This window comes from Serinus canaria, chromosome 5, assembly GCF_022539315.1.
Source record: "Serinus canaria isolate serCan28SL12 chromosome 5, serCan2020, whole genome shotgun sequence".
NCBI lineage: Eukaryota > Metazoa > Chordata > Aves > Passeriformes > Fringillidae > Serinus > Serinus canaria.
Window position 1 is genome coordinate 36,222,619 of NC_066319.1, and position 21,764 is coordinate 36,244,382.

Sequence of the window (21,764 nt, forward strand, 5' to 3'; positions counted from 1 at the left end):
GACCAGATGGTGGAAAATCCATTCTCATGATAAGTTGCTTCTAGTTTGCATTTAGATTACCTGCAAAAATGGAACAATTTACTACTCTGCCTCTAACCATCTCTTTCCTCCTTTTTTCCCTTAGTTTGACTTCTTGTAACTAATTATTTAAATTCTGCCCTGTGAGTTAAAATTAGTCATAGCTTACACATTTCACATGTATGTAAATGCACTTAAGTTCCACCTCAAGTTTTATGATGAATCCATCTAGAGTTTAGTGACACATAAAGAAACGAAGATGAGCTGTCTAATGTGCAAACACAGCAGTTTGTAATCCTTTCGCATCTGAGGTGATACTTTTAAACTTTTTAGGGAAAGTGTGCAATGTCTAAAAACCAAGGTCAGGTGTGAGAGTGCACCCGGCATCATCATGTCACAGCGCACCCCCTAAGGAATAGTGGCTACAAATATTAAGTGAAATATCATGTTTCATGCAGTGTTTGTAGGCATTTTGTCTGGTATGTTTCTGGCTTCTTTGGAAGATAGCCTACAGTACAGAGGTAGATAGTCATAACCTAAAACTCACTTTTTGCAACCTAAAACACACTTTTTGCCGTTTATTATGAAATAGTTACTTGAAATGGTAACTCTTACTCTGTCTAAAAGCTTACATGAGAATAGGCGTTGGTCTCTCAAACCAGTCAAAATTCAACTAAAACTGGGGTGAGCTAACCACTGCAAGTTGATCAGACTCAAATAGTCTTCAGTGCTCTAATTTTTAACAGAGAAGCATACAAAAAAATCAATTTCAAAGCATAAAATAAAACGAGAATACACAGTAGCTAGAGTAAATGGCCAATATACAGTTTTATCTTCAGCTAAATCAATTTTGTAAGTGGAACCTGAGATACAGTATATCTGCTCACATAATGTGGTAAAAAGTTGACAAAATTAATTTGGTGAAGATTGCCTAAATTTTTTCTTCTTAGCGAGGAAAAATACCCTTTGATCAAGACTGATTGTCTTGGTAAACTTTTTTTTGGATCCTAGCAAGTAATTCTTGCTACTTGATTTTGTGTTTTTTCTTTTTTTTTTTTAAATTAGTTTGTTTTAGTAATGAATGCTGAATAAGCTGTTCTGTAAGGAAGTTTTAATTTCTGACCCATAGCCTCATAGTTACCAGATGATCATTAATTTTAAATGTAAATCTATTAAATGACAGCTAAAATACTCGGGGCAGAGGGCAAATGCATGTGATGGTGTTTAACTAATTTTAAATATGTAAATAAAACAATAGTTTTTATTCAGCAAAAAGGTCCATTTATGGAAATAGGCTTGCTATGCTAAAATAAACCTTAATGATGAGAGACAAACATTATACAAGAAAATAAAAGATTTTTTTTCTCCCCAAAGCATTGGTGTTGGCTGCAGTCAGGAATCTGAGTGCACTTTGAAATACGTTCCAAAGTGTCTCAGGACCGTTTAATTTTCAGGTTAAGGACAATAAGCCCAATTCTGTGCTAACTTAGATGCTTTGCAATCTTGATGAAATCAGTGGGATTTTAAGAGATGTACATTGATGTCTTACTTAGCTTGGTGTTTGAGAATATGATTTTTTGTTTTTCTATTATTATTATTACTGTTTCAGCATAGAGGGAGTAGTTTAACGAGTTAAATAACTCGTTAAAGAAAATTTTTAGAGAGCATTGGGCAATTGGCTGGGTCCCTAAAAGTTCCTAGGATCTTGGCTTCACAAGTGGAATCTAGCTCTATGCAGTGCAAAGGAGGGTTTGGACCCCGACTCACAGTAGCTGCTATGATTTTATAAAGCCTTATATATTGCTTAATTTAAAAAAGAAATTCAACCCCCCCCACCACCATAATGCTTCCCATTCTCCAAAAAAGTTCCAACCTAATTCTGACTAGATGTAAAGCAGGGTTGTGGTTCACAGTCCAAATCTCTGATCTGGCCTTGGATAAGAGAATGTCTGAGAATGGAAAGGATCTCTTACCCCAGCCCTCTGGGTTGCAGAAACAGTTATCTGGACCTGCTTGACTAGGATCATGTCCAGGTGGGTGTGACTCTCTCACTGGTGGAAGCTCTACAACCTCCTTGTTCCAGTTCTCCATCACCCTGACAGTAAAAAAAATCTTCCCTGATGTTCAAATGGAACCTCCTGTGTTTCAGTTTCTCTGTCATCTGAAAAAAGAGCAAAAAACAAACCAACCAAACAAAAACTGGCTGATGAGTATTCTACGCTAGCTTGTTGCAGTGAATACTTATTTAGGACTTGTTTAATCACAAGGGTGTTCAAATCCACATCTTCCACTTCCCAGAAGAATACTATAGCCACTTCAAAATAAAGGTTTTCTGGTGTGAGCTGTATTCTGCTGCACTCGTGTAACTACTCAAGTAATAGCAATAACCAGTGTTACTATTCCAGACTCATTTGGCCGAAGAAGTGGTTGGAAGAAAGAGCACAATTCTGAAGGCCTGTGATAAGAGCACTCATCTGGGAAGGATTCTGATAGTTTTTGCAAGAATTGCTTATGCATTTTTGAATGACTCATAATGCAACATGCTCTCACTGTTTCATCCAATGAATCCTGACTTTTTTCTTTAATAGGGCTGTTATTTTAGCAGAAGTTAAAGTCCCTCATTTTAGGAGTCTCTGGTAATATTTGAAGCAGTGGAAGATGTATGTCTGAGGCTCCACTGGCTGAGAGGCACTGAGAGACTTGTTCTCCTGTGTCTTTACTGAAGCCATGTAAAAACAGGCATCTCTTCTAGTCTTGTATCCCAAAGCAAAAAACAAAAAACCCCAAAACAAAAAATGACCCAGGGAGTTAAATTAGGGGATTTTGTCAGTTGGTGTGATGGTGCACTGAAGATTTTAAAGCTTGAATTTTCTTTGATGTAGGCATTTCTGTATGACCCAAAGTGAAGCGTTTGTCTCTCAGGCACACACAACACAGAGGAAACTCTCCTAGATCCCTTGTACTAGCTGATGTGGTTCCCTGCAGATAGCACTTGTGTTTCAAATCCCATTTTAAGATACTTAAATTTTCTCATATGGTGTATATGGTACTTAAATGTCTAACTTACAAACCCCAGGTATCACAATAAATAAATCAATCTCTCTGGAAGTGTCTTAATGCAGGAATATGCCAGAATTCAGAGGTGTTTAGTCCTGCCTTCATCACAGAGTTGTCAGCTTTCTTCTCCCTGTGGGGTCCCAAGGGGTGAAAACAGTGCTGAGGCCAGCTCAGACCAGGTTTCTACCTTAAATGAGCAAGGAACCAGGGCTGTGCAGACATGAAATTGTTTGTACTTGACACACTGTAGGTGCAGCCTTATTGAGGAAGGTCCTCAGTTTCCACAATAGATAACTTTCCATTTGCTCACAGAGCTTGTAGCTGGAGAGTGATGCTAATTTTTTTTCTCAAACCTGCAGTCTCAAATTACTGTTGAAACAATTTTAAAAGCCAAGACTAGCTCAGAGCTATGTAGATGTTAATACCATAAAAATAATGATAACATAAAATAATTCTCTACTCACTAGAATATTTATTTTTTAAAAATCACAGCCTAAAATTCTATGTTTCTAAGACCTGTAAAATTTCTCAAATAATTTATCCTTACTCCAGTGAAATACCATTAAATTACAAGGGAAAAAGGTATTAATTTGTAGAAGACACAAAAGCATCTAAAATGGGTTTTTATTCCAGAGAAGAGAGAGGGAAAAAAAAGAAAATTGGTGGGTACTGTTTTGTGTGCAATTCCCAAGTATATTTTAAAAACAACATTGAATTTTTATAGCCAAATTATATTTTCTGCTAACAGGGAGCTGGGGAGGGATGAATAAGAGAATGATTGACAAATCTTTTAGGGCCTGATTTTACAAGATGCTGCGCACCTCCTGATTGCTGCCAATCACTTTCATTTTCTTTCAGTCGATCCGAGAACATATGGCATTATTCAGATGGTGCTGAGCACCTTCAATCACAGTCCTCATAATACCACAACATCCTCATTCTCTGCAAATGTGAGAATTGCTGTTGACATTTTAAATTGGAGGGTTATTTGGTCTTTGTCTGGACAAACTCCCAGCTGATAGAAATGAATGTTCTGCCTGAAGAAGGATTGTAACAGTAAACAATAAATGATCAATTTTAAAAGCACTACTGTATGTATACAAACTATGTGGAATATCAACTTGTTTTATAAAATTCCATACCTACTCCACTTTTATTTGGTGGGGGAAAAAAAGCACCATTCTTGTGGAGAATTGAAGTTTAGTTTACTCTCAGTGCAAATTTTGAAAAGTGGAAACTGTGGGTGTTATGTGCACAAGGCAATTGATTTAAAGAGATCAGAAAGGCATTTGATTTAAAAATAAAATTTAAAAAATCAATTTCAACATACTGATTTGTCCTGCATTACAGTTACCTGTAGAGATCCTCTAGTCATGTCTATCTGTTTTTGATGCCTCTACAGAATAACTGTCCAGCATCCTCTGCCCAACCAATCAGAATGTAGGAAAATCTACCGATATGACGGAATCTACTGTGAATCTACCTACCAGAAGTATGTTGAAATCTGTGTGAGTCTTGCCTCTAGCTCGTGCATTTAGTGCTCGTGCTCTCCTGCTATTCCGAAATTACCCGTGTGTTGAAACCGTACACTTGTGTGCAAAACCTCTACAGCAGGGACAGAAGTATGTTGTTTAATTCTTTGGGATTGTGCTCTAAAAGCTAAAAAGCAAATAAAAAACCCTAAGACTTTTCTAAATCTCTTAGGTATGCTTCTGTACAGTGCAATAAACAAGAGTGTACACGCTAGAAAATCTAGGCAAAATGTATTGCACAGGTGCTTCACATCTTGGGGATTTGAAAGGTGTGCTATGTATAAATTAGCTGTCACTTTTTTTCAGTCATGTAATGGAATGATGAGTTGTAATTTGCATAATCCTTTAAGAAGTCAAATTATACTGTCATGTAGCAGACTTAACATGCTAGCTAGGATTTCATAGCTTTGCAGCTAATTAGTATGTACCTTACAGGACAGTTAAATTGAAGTTGAGTCCTCTTTCTTTGCAGTCATTTGCCTTTGTCCGTTGCCCTAACAGAGCCCGCTTTTGTGCGTAACTCAAGATCATTACTGGTGCTTCTGACAAAAATGCTATTGCTCTGGGCAGGCAAATGCAAAGGGCTTGACTTCTGTTGGTTCTGCAAGCAGTGAAGTTTCTATTTTACTGCAACAAGGATTTAATTATCCATTTCAACATAGAATTGAAGAGTATATATTTGACAGGTGTGTTGCAGATGATTTTGTATTAATATATTGCGAATGCATTATGAATTCTCTGTTGTCTCGCTGGATTTTGAAACTGCATTCTGTCACTTAGTGTTTACTTTTCATGCTCCAACTATATTCCTGTTTTGTATACCAGTGTTACCATTATCACCCTCTGTGTAGCATTTCATTTTCCTTATTCTAAAGATTAGCTGTACTTTGCATTAAAACAAAATGCATCTTTGGCAAGGGCAATCATACTCATTACGGTTTTTAGATCACATTCTCTCATTCCCTCTTTTGATTCTATAACCTGCTGCTTGTTTCCTGAATCTTTTCTCTTAGTAATAGGTACAACCACATCAGTAAATGCTGTTACTTCGATGTAAATGAAGACTATCATTTTGGTTTACAGAAGTGAGAGGAAAGGAGAAATCTAGATTTATCAAAATAATTACAGCATCAGTGTAACTTGGTGAGCCAAAATGAAAATCTGACCTCTTGCTTGGCTTTCTTTCTTGTGAATGGCTACTTTTGGTGTGAGATATGACTTATTCCTGATATACATAGACATAAATACTTTCTGAACTTTTTGACTTTTTTGTGGCTTTTCTCTTTTATCTCTAAATAATGGCAGTGCCCACAGTAACTGAAGCAGTCTGCATCTAGTATGATTTTAAATGTCACCACAGAACTTAATTTCAGTATTTTTGCTTCTCTTGTAAGTTCAGTAAGCATAAAAATATATTCATTTATTTAAACGTATGAAACAGATTTGTTGTGCAATATTTATATCAGTTTTTAGAACAACTTCAAGATTTTGAAACTTTGTGGAAATAAGAAAACTTGGCACAGTTTGTCACGAGTGTTAAATACGGTGATGGCTTCACTCTGAATGCTGCAGTACAGTTGATCATCTTGATTTTGGTTTTTTTAATTAGATATAATTTATAGTCAGTATACTTAAAACCAGCTAGCTGTGCTGCCCACAAAATGAAATAATTGATGCTCCCATGCAATTGCAAATAAAAATTGGCATAATGCAAAAATCAGACTGGCTGTGAAACAGTGTTGATTTTGCTATGTTTTGTCATTCCTGAAATGTGAATTGTGAAGTAGTATAACCCAGTTCACCTTGCTTATAAAAAACACGGATTATTTTGGGAAGCTAACAGCTAGATCTTTCTGGAGAAGACATAGAGTCCTTTTTGATTAGTGAAATTTTCTCTTGGTTCTTCTTCCACGCTGCTTAAAGTCTCTCAGGCATTCTTTCTCTCTTCTTCCCAATGGATGTTTTTGGTAATTTATTACCATAGTAATTTATTTCCAAAAATGCTACAAAAAGTTTCTGAAAACTGCTCACTAATCAAGACAAAAAAAATCACGCTATTTTTGTAACACTTTGGCACCCTTTAGTGTTTAAAGACATGTGAATATTTGGTGCTAGATGTTCACGTGCATCTCAGAACCTCAGTCTCTCCCTTGATTAGGTTGGGAAAGGAAGAATGGGTGTAAAAATGCCACTAGCTGTTAACAGAAATGGCTGTGTGACTCCTTTTTCGACGGGGCACAAAGCAGCAAACTGCTTTATTCTGAAAGCTAAGGGAATTTTAAGGGCTGGCCAGACAGACCAGGACAGTAGAGAGAATCATGAATTTTGGAGCTTGACTTTTTTTTCCCTCTAGTAATTTTAAAATGAAAAGAAGTGTTTTGCAGAGAACCTACTTTGGACTTATGCTTAAGCATGTACCTGCTAAAGTATTTTGTGTGAAGCTACTTAGCTGTTGAAATTAAGATATTCTGATCCTTTGTGTAAAAATTTCAATGGATCATACCATTACCTTCTATGCCAAAAATACTTTTCAGAAAACATTTGGGGAAGTAACATTTATAAACAAATTTTAGTGCCAATAAATACTGAAAAGTTCTTAAAAAGTTCTTAAGAGCATGGATTCGTAAATACATTCTAGTGCTATTAAGAAAAATTGCAGATAGGGTTTTTCCTGGAGAAGCTGGACTAATGGTTATGCTAGCTAATATATATATGAAATGGGCAAAAATGGTATGTAATTTATACAGATTTTTCTAGACTCTTTATGATATTCTTGCAACTGAGTGTCACAGCTGGTGCTGGATCCCTCACTTGGAATAGAGTGGAACATAAAATTTCAAAAGATGGTGGCAAAAGATGACAGATTCCTCCCCTCCTTTATTGTCCCCCACCTTGGTTGCCATGGGCCCGTGGGTTTTTTAGGTCACTAAACATGTTAATCTGCTCTTTAAAAAGATCTAAAGTAAGCTTTAAAATCAGTACAAATAATTTCTGTGTTCACAAGGGATAGGGACTTGTCTCAAGCTAGGGAGGTAAAATCAGAGGCCTATCAGTTACTGGCCTGGAATACAGCTGTCCATCAACTCCTGAATATTTCTCTTTTTCTTTTCCAGTCATCCCAGCTGTAGCAAGGTATGCCCAGGCTCTCCTTTTGTGATGTCAAACAAAACTGACAACAAAAAAAGATATTTCTTGTTCAGTTCTAACTACTTTGCTATAACCAAACTGCCAAGGCTTTTCTCTCTGCCCAGATTGAAAAGTCTTTCTTCTGCTTGCTCAGACAACCCTGGTTTGCACTCTTCCTCACCTTTATGGAGTGTCAAACAGTGAACAAAGCAGAGCTACTTGCCCATGCTCTCATTTTATTTGTTGCTAAATTACAAAGAATACTGGCATGTCAAAAATGAGCTGTTTTGCTTGTCTGCAGGGGACCTGTTGAGTACAAGCAGAGGATATCTCAGGGATTTTTTGTTCTCAGCCTGGAAGCCACTTCAAAAATGACCCTTCAGGGTATCACCTGGGTGGCTGTTGTGTGTTATCTACCAAGCAAGGGTGGAAAAATCATCTCTACCTTACTTTGCCCTGTCCATATTAAGCAGACTTAAAGGTCATGTCTCTCTTCAGGAGCATAGAGAACAAGGAAAAGTTCTTCAGTAAGCTGTCTCTTCTGAAATCAAGAGCATGAATAAATATGTAAGGAAAACACCTAGTTCATTAAATCCCACAAATACAGCTATGGACTTATTAGCTCTTATTACTTCTCAGCAAGTTAGTGAAATGAACACAGAAAGAAGGCTCAGTGATTTCACTTTAGGGGAGCAACCTGTCCTGGAATGTGTAGCTTGATTGCATACAAATGTTCATCCTGAGCCTGTAAATGCTCAAAACATCCAAACTTAATAGACCAAAGTAAGCTCCTGTCAGACTCCATGTTGAATCAAATCCATAAATATTTCTGCAAATGAGAAAAGGAAGTGCAGGCCTAAGCTATTCCATTCAGTCTCCAAAGGCATTTATATATTTATCAGACTGATATAACAGATATAACAAAATCAGGGTTGGTTTGCATACATAAGAAATCTAATGGCCATACTAGTCAACACAAATGAGAATGTAGACCTTTTAACAGGCTCTCCTGGGGTTTCCTGTGAGGGAATTCAACCAGCTGCAGAGCATGGGAAGATGGGTACTTGAAGTGGTCTGCAGTGCCCACCATCAGTGTCCACCTTAAGGTGGATACAGCTGTAAAAACCCTGCAGTAGAGGAGCTAGTGGTTCCAGATGGAGAGTTGTGTCTCTATCCAAGTGGGTTAGAACCCCCAGCTGGCCCCTTGCAGCTAGGCCTGCTGGTTTAGGTCAGTATAGTCATTTAAGCAACACAGAAAGGCTGATAATGCTTGAGCAGTTGCTGTTTTTCTCTTGTTTCTTAGGTGGGTGCTGCACATAAATTGCCTTAGAAAGATATAAGTATTTTCAGAATTTTTGTTTGTATATTCCGACTCATCTGATGCTGTATAGCTAAAGAAAATATACACTAGTCTTAAACAATTATTTTAGCTCCAGAAAAAACATATAATGTGTAAGACAACAGGACTGTCATTCAGGCTAATGCTGTAGGGTGAATGAGTATTTTTTTCCAGCAATGGCTTCAGGATCCCATGTTTAGGGGTTCACTTGAGAGAACAACTGAAGAAGCTGCTATTTAGTTTGCTCTGCTCTAGTGAAAGAGGAAGGAGAGTCCACATCTTCTTTCACAGTAGATTTCACTTTGCAGCAATGTTCCATCATTTCACAGCTTGATTTTACTTCTCACAATGTGAATTTAATAGGTGTATTTGAAGAAGATTCTAGATATCTCCTCTTCATAAATTTGACCTCTTCGAAAATATTGAAAGCTTACAACCCAACTCATTCCCTATCAGCAGAAGGCAGAGAAGCCACTGCTATACTGATGTGATAGGCTTTTAACATGAGTCAACTGATCCTTACAGCCTCAGTGTGAGGCTGCCTGGAAAAACTTTATCCCTGTTACCACTGCCTGTGTTTGCTCTTACCTTTGTGTAGCATTGAGCATATTTGTGGGCTCTCTGTTCTGAGGTGTTCTGGATGTCTCTTGTGGAAGAAGGTGTCATTAACCAAATTTAAAACACTCAAAAATAAGCTAACATCTCCCTTACACATAAGACATGAGTGGGCTTTCTCTGGGTAAGAAATGAGATTAGCTGTGGTACTTTAGAATGATTAATGATCACTGGCTAGTATTAAGTTGACCCTCTAATCCTTGGCTGATTGGAGCATTTGGGAGAACAGCACTCAAAAATTACCATTTTTTAGTAACAGAAATTTTGTCATTTTTTGATTATGATGCAGTTAGATGTTGCACTGTTTAAAGTTTTACTTTGAGATGATTGGGATGTAGCCTGAATAGGGAGTAGATGTGATGCATACGTGTTACCTGAAAATTTTCTTCCACTGAAAAGAATAGGATCATACTTAGGTTTACAAAATGCTGCTCAGTCTATAGCTCAATACAAATTTTGAAGATTCACTTAAGCTTTGCAGAATCAAATTGTAATATATATTCTGAGTCAAATTCTGAAGTGAATTTGGTATTGTTCAATTAATGAATCAGGCAATTACCTTCATTAAGCTGTCTGGGTCTTTAGGTCCTGTAACCACTCCCTTTCAATATGATATTCGTCATAGTTTGATAATTCCCTGTTAAGACAGGTTTTTTGATATTGTACTGAAATTGCTGTTGCACTTCTTTCTCATTTCAGAAGGGGTCTTTTCCTGTTGTTTGTTTCATGGGGTTTTTTTATGGTGTGGTTTTGCAGTGCTTTTTTTTTTTTTTCCAGAAGTCATATTACTGGTTTCAGAAATGGGAAGATCAATTCAAATTATCTGTGACTGAGCTATTCTGTGTATTCAGCAAGGTTTCACTTCTCCCATGCTCCTTCAGTAACTTGCTGCTTTGCACAAATACAGAAGCATTAATACCAAGTATATCCAAAATATGAACTGGGAAAGGAGTGAGAAGTTCATTTGGCTTACTAACAGCTTAAATGAGCATTGCATAACTTGGGAAATATTTGTCCCACAAATATAAGGAGCTAGCTAAATACCTGCTGTGAAGCTCAAATAAGTGGAAGGAGTTGTGGTAACAAAGCTGTCCTGGGGCATTTTAAGTATGCTTTTGAATGATAGAACTCTAACTTTTTGTCTTCATCTGCCTTAAACAACAATATAAGATACTGATGTAGTCTTGAAACTTCTACTTCTTTTTAGAAGAAAAATGCTGATTATAAAAACTTCAGATGAAAGAAAATCCTGCTTCTCTTTAGATGAACAGTACTTACTATTTGTTAAGTATTGTTACCTTATTTTCTCTCTGAATATTTTTAATTTTATGTAGCAGAAGCATGCAAAATCCAGCACTGAGAAGCTGAAAAGTTCTCCTTTAATATTCATGATACTCCTCATTTCCTCCCACCTCTCCTTTTAAATATCTGTAGACAGTAAACCAGTAATCGTTTATCCTTCTCTTAGACATGGGTTTCCCATTTTTAGCAAGGCAAGTTTTCCAGAATTTTGAACACATCTTGTAGCTGATTAAGGCTTCCAAGTTGGAATACTAGTATAGCCCTTTAGTTGTTCCTGTGGGAATGCTTGGGGATCACAGATATAAACTAGAACCATGTTGTTACATGCCATTTGAAACAGAAAGATTCTCATCTCAACATTGGTAGTGATTTATATAATCCTTTCCTATTGCTACTCCGTGTTTACTTCCTTGTACATCAAAGGATTTTTTTTCACTGCTCTAGCCAGGGTATTGCACTGTAGGCTAATATTAATTTGGTTATCCACCATCATCCATGTGCCTCATTGTAGCATATTATATTGTCTTTGTTTGGAATGTGTGCTCTTAGTTATGAGATAGACAGCTTTGTGCTCAGCTGTGTTAAAACACATCTTATTCAGGTGAGCCCAGGCTGCCATGCAATCTGTGGAACTGACAACTCCCCGGTATTTACCATTTTATTATCTTTTGTGTCATCTGCAAATTTTACTGGGAAGGATTTCATGTTTTCTTTCATATCACTGATTTATTCTCCTGCACAGGTACTCCCTAGGGAATAAAGGGCTCATGGAGTTCTTTCCCTGCACGGAGTACTTGGGGTAGATCTAATCCATATATCAGAGCTGCTGGTCATAATGTCTGGGAGCAGATTAGGGCTGCCGGCACTGATGAGTTGCAACCAGGCAGGGGCAGTGAGTCATGAGCACACTCTTCACTTGCAGCAGTGTGAGATGGCTGCAGCCTTCTTTCAAGTACTGTGAGGCTTGTTTCGCATAGTGATGTTGTTGAAACACAGAGACAATTCTCCTTTGAAAATTTGTGCATTTGTAGTGATGGCTACTAGTGAATTCCCTTTTTTTTTTTTTTGGTTGTTTTTTGAAAGCTGTTTCTGGAAACAAAGCTAAATTATTTGCAAATAGTTAGCAGATTTAGTTGCTGTGTTTATCTAAAAGGAAGAGTGAATAGGTAGTTTTTGGAAACACTGAAATATTTCATATTAGTTTCTTTCCTTAATTAATTATTTTAAATTTCTTTTCCAAATGGTGCTTTTATTTAGAACTACATGTGTTTTTCAGATGAATAGAAGATTAAATGATGAAATTAGCAAGCATAAGGCTCTATTGAAAAAAAAAGTGCAGAGTTTACTAAAAAATGAACCTTTCATTAACATTTCGTTACTCATTTTTCTTCCACCTCCCAAATTGGGGACCTCAAAATCATGTTCTAAATATTGGGGTTTTTAAATTTATTTGGCTACTTAGAAGCTTTTCACAGTGCTATATCTTGCCTAATCTTAAGGCTAAATTGTTTTTTTGCAATCAATGAATTCTTCTACCTGGCATAAGGTTTTATGATGCAAAAGTGACACAGCTCTCATTTCACATCCAGTTAGAGCCATATTGCTGAACTTGAACTTATTTATAAAGAAGCTGTTATCATAAACATGCTAAAATTCCATTATGATAGTGATACCTCCAGTCAGTTCCAAGTATTTAATACTGATTTGCTTTCCCTTTAAGACAAGTAGTACTCCAGTTAAAACATGTGAATATTTAACAAAGTCTGCATTGTGTCAAACTGCTATACAGAAAACAAGACTTGTATTGCATTCTGTAAAATTTTACTTTTGTTGTTGTACAGATATTTGTCAGGTGTTTGTGGTCTTAAAAGTTCCCTGTTCACACTCATGTGCACATGTACATATATGCACACACATAGAACACACACTTTTGAAAAGAAAGAGAATTCAATAATTTTAAGGAAAAAGGCAATGAAACATAAAGCATACTTCTACCTAAGTGCAATAGGAAGGTGAGAATTTTTAATTGTTTTAGTTATGAAGTGATACTCTATTATTGTTCTAAAAAGGTAAGAAAAAAAATCCCAACCCCAAAACAACAAATAACAGGAAAACCACTGTACCATATGAACTAAAAATTACATAATTAAGACTTGCCCTTTATTTCTGGCAAATAGGGATTAAATTTCTCATGGATCCCAAAAAAAAAATTGGTCAAGAAGAAGGAAAGACACAGTCTGTCACACTTCAAATTTTCTGCGTGTTGAGCAACAGGAGACCCATGGAAGGAGATACCTTTGCCTGTTATAGTTGCACTGAACTTTGTTTTATGGTTTCACAAGCAAGGTTGGGTCTGTGCCATCTTTGAGATTACAGACTGTGATGCAGAGTAGTTTAAGATGCTGTATCATGTACCATTTAATCAGGCTACACTGAATATGTGTTGTGTACTGGGAATAATTTGCGTGTAGTCTTTCCAGCTGCATCTATATAAAAGGTGAAATTCCCCTACCTCTGCACAAAAGTCAGCTAAATGGACTGTGGGGAATGGAGCAGCAGTTGAATGAATTAATTTCATGTAGCTGTCCATAGCTAGCTGTGACACTGCAGTGTGCTTCCTCCACAGCTGACTCACAGCCAGGATCTGTACACATCTTTGTGCAGGTCTCGGGCTGCTGAATTTCAATACGTTGATCAATTTTCTCCTTGCCTAGAAGGGTTCTGTACAGTTTCTCACCCTCTTGCTAAATTCCAGTGACTCATTTACTGCCTGGGGCAGTAGTCCTGCAAGCCTCACGACTGCACTGGACTTGATTAATTATGGTTGTTACCTTTGATACCTCTAAGATGATTACTGTCTTAGGAGAGGCTGCTGTCTGTGTCACGGTCCCTTTCTGAATATCCTTTCATGTAAGCCACTGTACAACCTGCTTCACATGGCTGGAAGAGAGGGGCTGTTGTGCAACTCCCCTTTCCTCTGTAGAAAATCTGTCATTTCTGGGAGTGCTCTCCACTGGCAATTCTCAATGAGGAACATATAGATGGTCCAGGCACAGGGAGAGAGCACAAAGATTTTCAGGCTGTAAAAGGCTTTGTGTAACCAGTCAAACTGCAGGGTGCAATGAGTTTGGTAGCCTGGTAGTCCTGGGACTGCCTGGAAGCATCACAGGGTTGCAGACACTCTCTGCACTGGGCTGTACACTAGGCAGCCTGTCACCTGTGTAACAGTGACCAGTACTGATCAATGGATTAGTTGTAACTTGCTTTGGTATAGCCTGTATCATTGCTTTGTCTAGCAGTATTTTCTTTGCATCAAGAATGCTGCTGTGCTCTACATTTTGAGCTAGATGGTATACTAAAAGGGGCATTCATATTTTGCTAACTTGGCAGGTTGAATGGGTTTTGTTATTTAGTAGGTACAGAGGGAAATACTGAACTAAGAGGAAGCGCAGAATAAAAGCCAAGTCTATAGTATATTTTGGTATAGCTTGATCAATTGGAGCTATCTCAGTGATGTAGTATCCCACTTGGACAAAGATCCATCAGCAGAAACCTCTACACATATACTATTTTACTTGCAAAACTGTTCTTTTACTGATATTGCTTGTTTTGCTAAAAAAGTGATGACTTTCCTGTATGAGTCTAAAGCTGATCTTTGCTGATATAGCTGATTACATGCTTAGTGCTTTGCCACAGTGGTGTACCAAGATTGCTCTATTGGCAAAATGCTCCTAATGCCAAGCTCATCTGATTTTAGTAATTCACTATTCTTGATTTCAGAGCTCAACAAAATAAGACTCCTATTGTAGAATTTGAAGGGACATTAGTTGCTCCTTGACTCTGTAGTGAATAATCATTGGGATAAAGAGACTCAAGAGCTGTACTGCATTTAAAAATCAATCCTATTTTTCATAATATAATTAAATTTTTTTTCATTTCAGATATTCTTGTTGTAGACATGCAGTAAGGGTGAGAAACCTAATCTTCTGAGTTGCTTGACTTATTTGACATATTTTACTTATTTCAGTTTTGGTCTCCATAGAATCCTGCTGATGGTGTGATTTCCCTGATTGTGACGGTGCTAAACCTGACATGGTTGATCTCCTCTGCCTTGAAATCAAATGATGTAAACAAAAACTTTCCAAATGTGTTCTGATCTTTTTCAGCCCCTCAAAATCTCTCGCCCAATATTGCAGCGAAAAGCCTGGCGATCAGAATCTAGTCAGGCACAAAGCCTCACTGTGTGCTTTGGGCAACACCTAGATCTGGTGGTAAGGGAGCATTTTATGGTTATCCTAGCAGGAGGCCTTCTTGCTTCCTGGGGCAGCAGCTTTTAGAGCTGCTGCAGTGCTGCTTGATTACTGGTGATGGTTGTGTTACATGCTGGACCCAGCGTGACCGAGACAGTTCTGATTCATGTCCCTCTGGGGAGCACCAGGCATGTATCCAGACCATGCATCAGCATCAGTGGTGGCTGTGGCATTGAAATTGCTGGAAAAGGCATGGAATCAGATAATCATCCATAAAGGAGTACTACTGAATGGCAGTGAAGTTCACAGCTGGTAGATTTGTATCTTATGGGATTGTGGTACTGTGTAATAAGCAAAAGCTCTTAAGTTTACTAAACAGGTTAAGGCAACTTCATTAGATAGGGATTTTTTCATTGTTGATGTTGGCTTATTTTTACCTCACCTCCTCACTAAGTGCATTTGAAAGTTATAAAAAAAATAATTTGTGTGATGTCAAAAGAAGAGCTAATCAACTGCTCCAGGTCTAGCTTGCATTTTGAAGGTTAAACTGAAATCTAATTGTTGATATTATCACTAATGGAATGAAATGCGTTCCAAAAGGTAGAAAATCACATTAGCTTTTCTGAATTTTCTGCACTCCAAATTTTTCAGTTTCTCTCGCTCAGATATTTTGACGCATTCCTGCAGCAATACCTATTTCACAAGAATAAAACTACTCCAAGCAATGAACTATTCATTCTTCCCCCTAGTTTACACCAGACACAATCTATTTTAGGTTGAAACTAAGGGATATATTGTCTGCCTTAATTTCGGGGTGGGGGGGACGGATGGACAGACGACTCTGCTCTTAGAATCTTTTAAGACTTCATAAGAAGGGGGATCAAATATCATGTTGCATAGATATTTAGAGAGTTTTTATACGGGAATTGGTTGACTCTTCAATGCATTGGCTTTTATTAGAGTTAGTCCTGTTTTTCTCAGGAACAGTTTAAGGAGGTTGTGACCTTCTCTGAGTTTCCAGGCTCGTAGAGCACTCTGAGCTGAGTGCTTTTCAGAGGATAGTTAGCACTGGCCAAACAGACCCTGCAAATATCTGTATGGGGACTTGGTGGCACAGCAGCAATATGTTCATGGTTGCACGTGGGAGTTTTGTTGTTTTTTTTTGCTTGCTGCTGGAGAGCACCACAGTCCTGATGTGTGTGGTCTCACTCCTGAATGCTGATGAACACTCTATCCATGTGCTGTTGGGGTGTTTGCAATAAGCTGGAGTGTAGCAGAAAATGCTGTTCCATGTCAGGCTCTTCAGAGGGGAAGTAGGGCTTTAGAAGAGCTCCTCTACTCTGAGGGTTGATGCGCTCTGCATGTTCCAAGTACAGCTGCTGTAAAGGTAAGACTTAGCTCTTTATCTTATCAAACATATTTGATAGGATATTGGTGATTTGGTGAAATATAATAAAATTCATTTTGGTGTGTAGCTTCTTTTAAATTAGTATTGTTTTAACTTTTCCCATGTTCTTATCTAAGACTAGTTTGTAAGTCTTAAAGTTAGTAAGTACATGCTTGCTGATGGTTATAGTGTCTCCCATTTGTACCCACAATACAATATTTATGGCTGTATTTTGACTTGCTTTGATGACTCTGTGTAGGTATTTTTTGATTGACAAAAAACTAAATCCAGTTTGGATGGCCAAATCCGGTGTATGCAAATATCAGCCCCCTATTGTGATGTTTGAGCAAAATTTTACATCTGCATTAGAATGAAAAACACAGTTTGAATTGATACCGGTGTTGCATATTGCATGAAGGTAGCAAGATGACATTAAGAACAGAAAGTTATTTTATTTTAGGCCAAATGGAATAGTAACTATAAAACAGAATTAATTATTTCCTTCCCCCCTTCATGCTTATATTTTGATGCTGCAATTCTCCCCATCACTAACCTAGATTACCAAATATTCATTGCAATCCCCATAGCTTCCTCTACCACTGCTTGTACTCCTTGTTTCTTAACCTCCAGCCCTAGAAAGAAGGCTGCATTCTTTATTGGGGCAGGGACATCCCTCCATAGAGCTTTAGGGAGTGCTTGGATGGGTAGATCAGTGCCTGGTAGTGGTTTTAATGTACAAGCCAACAGTGTTTCCCCTGGCTTGAGGCTGGTGTTTGGGAGACCACAGTGTGCCTTGCAGATGACACTGCAAACAGTTTCTGCCAGGAGAAAACAGGTAAATATAATGAAGGAGAAAGGTAATTGAGGAACTGTTCAGCGTAATTAAATTATGTCTCAGATGCAGGGGACCCAAAAAAATATCAGTTAAACCATACATACTGGTGTTAGTGTTTGTTATATGGTAGTGAACAATTCTCTCAATAAACATATGAAAATTTAGGTCAGAGTTGTAATTTTTCACCACACTGGTAAAAAAAAATATTGCAGTAGAACGAACTGTCATTCCATTGCTCACAGATCTTTTTTGGCAAGTGGTTTTCCAGAGGTGTATCTGAAAGCAGATTTAGAATGTGAAAATCATACTGGTTTTTTATCCTCGTTCTAGTCAGATGAAAAATACACCCTTGATTTGTATATGTATGACACAATTTTCTCAAAGCATGTTCTGCTGTGTGATATCAATTTTTGTTAATGTGCAGTGTGTGTTTTTCTCTGAGCCTTTTTTAACCCCTTTCACCACATACCAACCATCATTCAAGAACAGTAAGAAAAAAGTCTGAATATCTTGAATAATTTTCTTTTTTTTTCTGTCATTTAAAGTCTTCTATGTCCTTAAACCCCAATAATCTGCTTTCTGTCTCAGTAATATTTTTTGAAAATGAAAAGCTCTGTCACACTTACACTTTTTAGTTCCTACCAGAATAATTGGTCGACTTTTCCAGAAATTTTTTTCAAATTGTCAGAGGAAGATTTGCTTTAATATAAATTCAATAAGATCTATCTTCCTTGAGATGAATAGGTCTTTAGTAGATAGTTAAAGGTAATAGCAGCTACTATTTCAGTTGCCATAAGACTGGCCTCTTATTTGCCTTGTGTCTTGCATAGTCACTAATTCCTGGATGCATAAAATCCTCTTTATCTGGGACGGTAGCATTTTACCTATTCTCCCAACTCTCTCTTTTTCTAGCTAAAATAAGGAAAATACAGCCTTATTTTCCCAGTTAAAATAAGGCTGTACAAAATATATGTAGCATGTTCATCAAAGAATATTTGTGCTGGAAGGCAGTTGACTGTTTGCAGTTTAGAAATTCAGTGTAAATAACTAGGTATTTAGGATGAGTGCCGTCTGGATATGTGGGTGGATCACCGTTTGAGTCTGTAGCTTGCACTGTAGCTAATTCTGTCAGCAGACATGTGTGAGTTTGGTTGTCACACTGCTGTGCACATATATATTTATTCAGGGACACATGAACATGTGTGACAGAAAAGTTAAATCATTCCTATTTGATCCATAACTTGCCTATACGAAGAGTGCTCAGAAGGGTAGAAAAAAGGGCATCTGTTAATTCCAGTTCTTAAAACTGTAAAGCCAGGGACACTGACTTGGACTTGAGAGGGTTGAATGGGTAACATGCTTTCTGAGACAAACGAAGCTTGTGCAAGGTACAGGGGCTGGGTCCCTGGTTAGCTGGAGTAGAAGAAATGTGGCTGAAAAGAACAGCCCAGGCAGTGGCTGACTGTGTTGGTGAGGGGACAGAGGCAGGTGTGGACAGTCCTGTGGCCCTCAAAGGGTTCTGCTTGACACTCAAGCAATTCTTGTGGCTGATGGGGAAACTTAACTGCGTATTGTCCCACAGCCTTGTGTGCCAGGAAAGCAAAGGGTACTTTGGAACACATGGAAAAATCTGTATAGCTTTTGCTTCAACTTCGGTGTGTACTGGAAAGGAAGAGGTCAAAACTGCAGAGGCTCACACTCTTTGCTTCTGCTCCTGACAGCTGGAGAACAAGGCTGGCATTGTCTTACAGGAATAGAATAATCTGTTGTGGAGGGGGAACCAGGAAGGTCCATGCCTAGTCATTGTGCCAGCAAAATCACAAAAGAAAATAGTTCCATTTTCTCAGACTAGAGGAGGCTTAAAAGCTTGTGGATGTGAAACCCAAACACAATACCCAGATGAGTGGAAAGCAATCTTCCATGGCTGCCTGGGTGTTATGGATCAGATGAATGATATTTTGTGTGCCAGCTTACAGTTAAGATTTTACAGGTTGGTCAGATACACTGAAGATGCACTGGCTGCTGTTGTAACATTTCTGGAAAACAAAACAAGGCCTCTGAGTTTCATATCCATCTAGAAATCACTTATGGAGAGAATTTACTGCTCAATGCAAGTAGCTAATTGCATTCTCAGTTGCAGAGTCAATCAGGACACAGCAGAGGAGCACTTGGTTAAAACACCTCAATGCCTATTCCATAACAGTAAGTAAAACACTGTTTTGTGGCTTATCTGAGTTTTTGAGGTTTTTGTTGTGGGGTTTTTTGGAGTTCTTTTGGGTGAGGAAAGGCTTCCTCATGTAGTGCAGATTTTTCTTCCCTGGACAGAAAAAATGTAGGTGTTTTTAATGGTAAAAATATTCAAATTTGATCCAAGACTATAATTTGTTGTGTGTAAACACTCAGCTTACCTATGTTTACTGATGCAGGGTTGTGGCTGGTTTTTGATTCACTATACCATGATTTTGATAAAACTTCATTGTCTGGTTAGTGACTAAAATCAGTTTATGATCTAAAACCAGAATATTTGATTGATTTAAAACTTGGAATATCAGATACGAAGGCAGGGAAATCAGCATTTTTGTGATTTCAGAATTTTTGTCCTAGATATACTATGGTATACTGGAAAATGTATAGAGTTGTCAGATCTAGACAGTAGAATTGCTTCTTTTTCATTCAAACATTTTAAAAAAGATGATGGAATCTTCTGTGGTTTTTTTTATTTATGTTGTCTTTTTAGACATCCATTTTAGTGTTCTGCTTATTATTATATCATTAGTGTTCTTTGGTCTCAGGAACATGTCCTGACTGTGCTTTTATCTGCCCGTATATGTCTCCAGCCAGCCAGACCTGCTGATGGTAGATGTAGTTCTCCAGGTCACAGGTTGCTAGGAGTGCCTGATGCCTCCTCACGAGGCTGGGGCTGACAAACTGTTCTTCTGCAGGAGCTGTGCTGTGAGGGAGGAGCTTTGTCACCAGGTGAAGGAGCTGCAGGAAGAAGTGAAGGTTCAGGAAGAAGTGAAGAGGTTACATAGGATTTGAATGACAGAATCAGAGAGACCAATTATTTTCAGAGCTGCTACAGTCTGAGGAGTGTTGAACCTGCATTGGAGTGGAGGAGCAGATGGGCTCAGAACACTGCAGGGTGTTCTGGACCTTTAGCCAAGGGACTCTTATAGGAGATGGCTGGAAGCAGGTCACTGCATGTACCAGGAAGAAGGTTCCTCCTTCTCAGAATTTGAGAAGTGGGACTGGTGGCTTTTACAGCAGGTGTGAGGCTCTGGAACCAGAAGGCCAGACAACTTATGAGGTGGGGAAAGGTCTTTTTGGGATGGTGGGACCTCCTAAAACAACACTACCTCTGTACCCAGCAAAAAGACTTCCTGTTAGCAAGAAAAGAAGGGTAGTTGTAATAGAAAAACGCCTTCTAAGGGGAATGGGGGGTCCAATATGCAGACCATACCCACCTCACAGGGAATTCTGCTGTCTCCCAGTGGCTCTGATAAGAAATATTACTGGAAAACTCTCTAGGCTAGTAAGGCCCCCTGAATACTATCCATTATTGGTAGTTCCACCTGGCAGTGACAAAATAGCAGAGAGAAGGCAATCAAAAGAGACTTTCAGGCCCTGGGACAATTGGTAGAGGGAACAGGAGCACAGGTAGGGATTTCATTGGTTCTTCCAGTAACACTGAATAATATTGATAAGGAATCGATCTCTCAGGTCAGTGGATGGCTCTCATGTTGGTGTCAGCAGAAAAATTTGGGTTTTGTTGACAATGGGAGGATCTACTTAATACCTGGTCTGCTGACATCTGATGAGATGCACCTATCCCAGAGGGGAAAAGGAGTTCTAGCACAGGAGCTAGCGTGGCTCGTTTTAAACTAGCTTGGAAGAAAGAAAGGGGAAAAACCAGGCTCTCCAGTGAAAAACAATGGGATGGTGTGCCACAACTGGAGGAAATAAGCAACCTGGGATGGGGCAACCCTGGATGTATGAACAGATTGGGAAATGAGATGCTGGAAAGCAGCAGTGTGGAAAGGGACCTGGGGGCTCTGCTTGACAGAAAGCTGAATCTGAGCCAGCAGTGCCCTGGCAGCCAGGAGGGCCAACCCTGTCCTGGGGTGTATCAGGCACAGCATGGCCAGCAGGGTAAGGGGAGGGGATTGTCCCACTCTGCTCTGAGCTGGGGCAGCCTCACCTTGAGTGCTTGGGGCAGTTTTGGGTGCCCCAAAATAAAGATATAAGCTATTGGAGAGTGTCCAAAGGGGGGCAATGAAGATAGTGAAGGATCTTGGGGGGAAGC

At 38.5% G+C, this 21,764-nt stretch overlaps 1 protein-coding gene across 2 annotated transcripts in view; it reads left to right on the plus strand.

The window, feature by feature from the left end:
• Positions 1-21,764, plus strand: part of NPAS3 (neuronal PAS domain protein 3) — a 591,794-nt gene that overhangs the window by 76,909 nt on the left and 493,121 nt on the right. The window contains exon 2 of one of the 2 annotated variants that reach the window (XM_030240757.2): positions 4,478-4,567. The exons of the other annotated variant lie outside the window; for it this stretch is intronic. Coding sequence (XP_030096617.1) covers positions 4,478-4,567 — 90 coding nt within the window. The remainder of the gene's footprint in view (positions 1-4,477; positions 4,568-21,764) is intronic. 2 annotated transcript variants of the gene reach the window in all.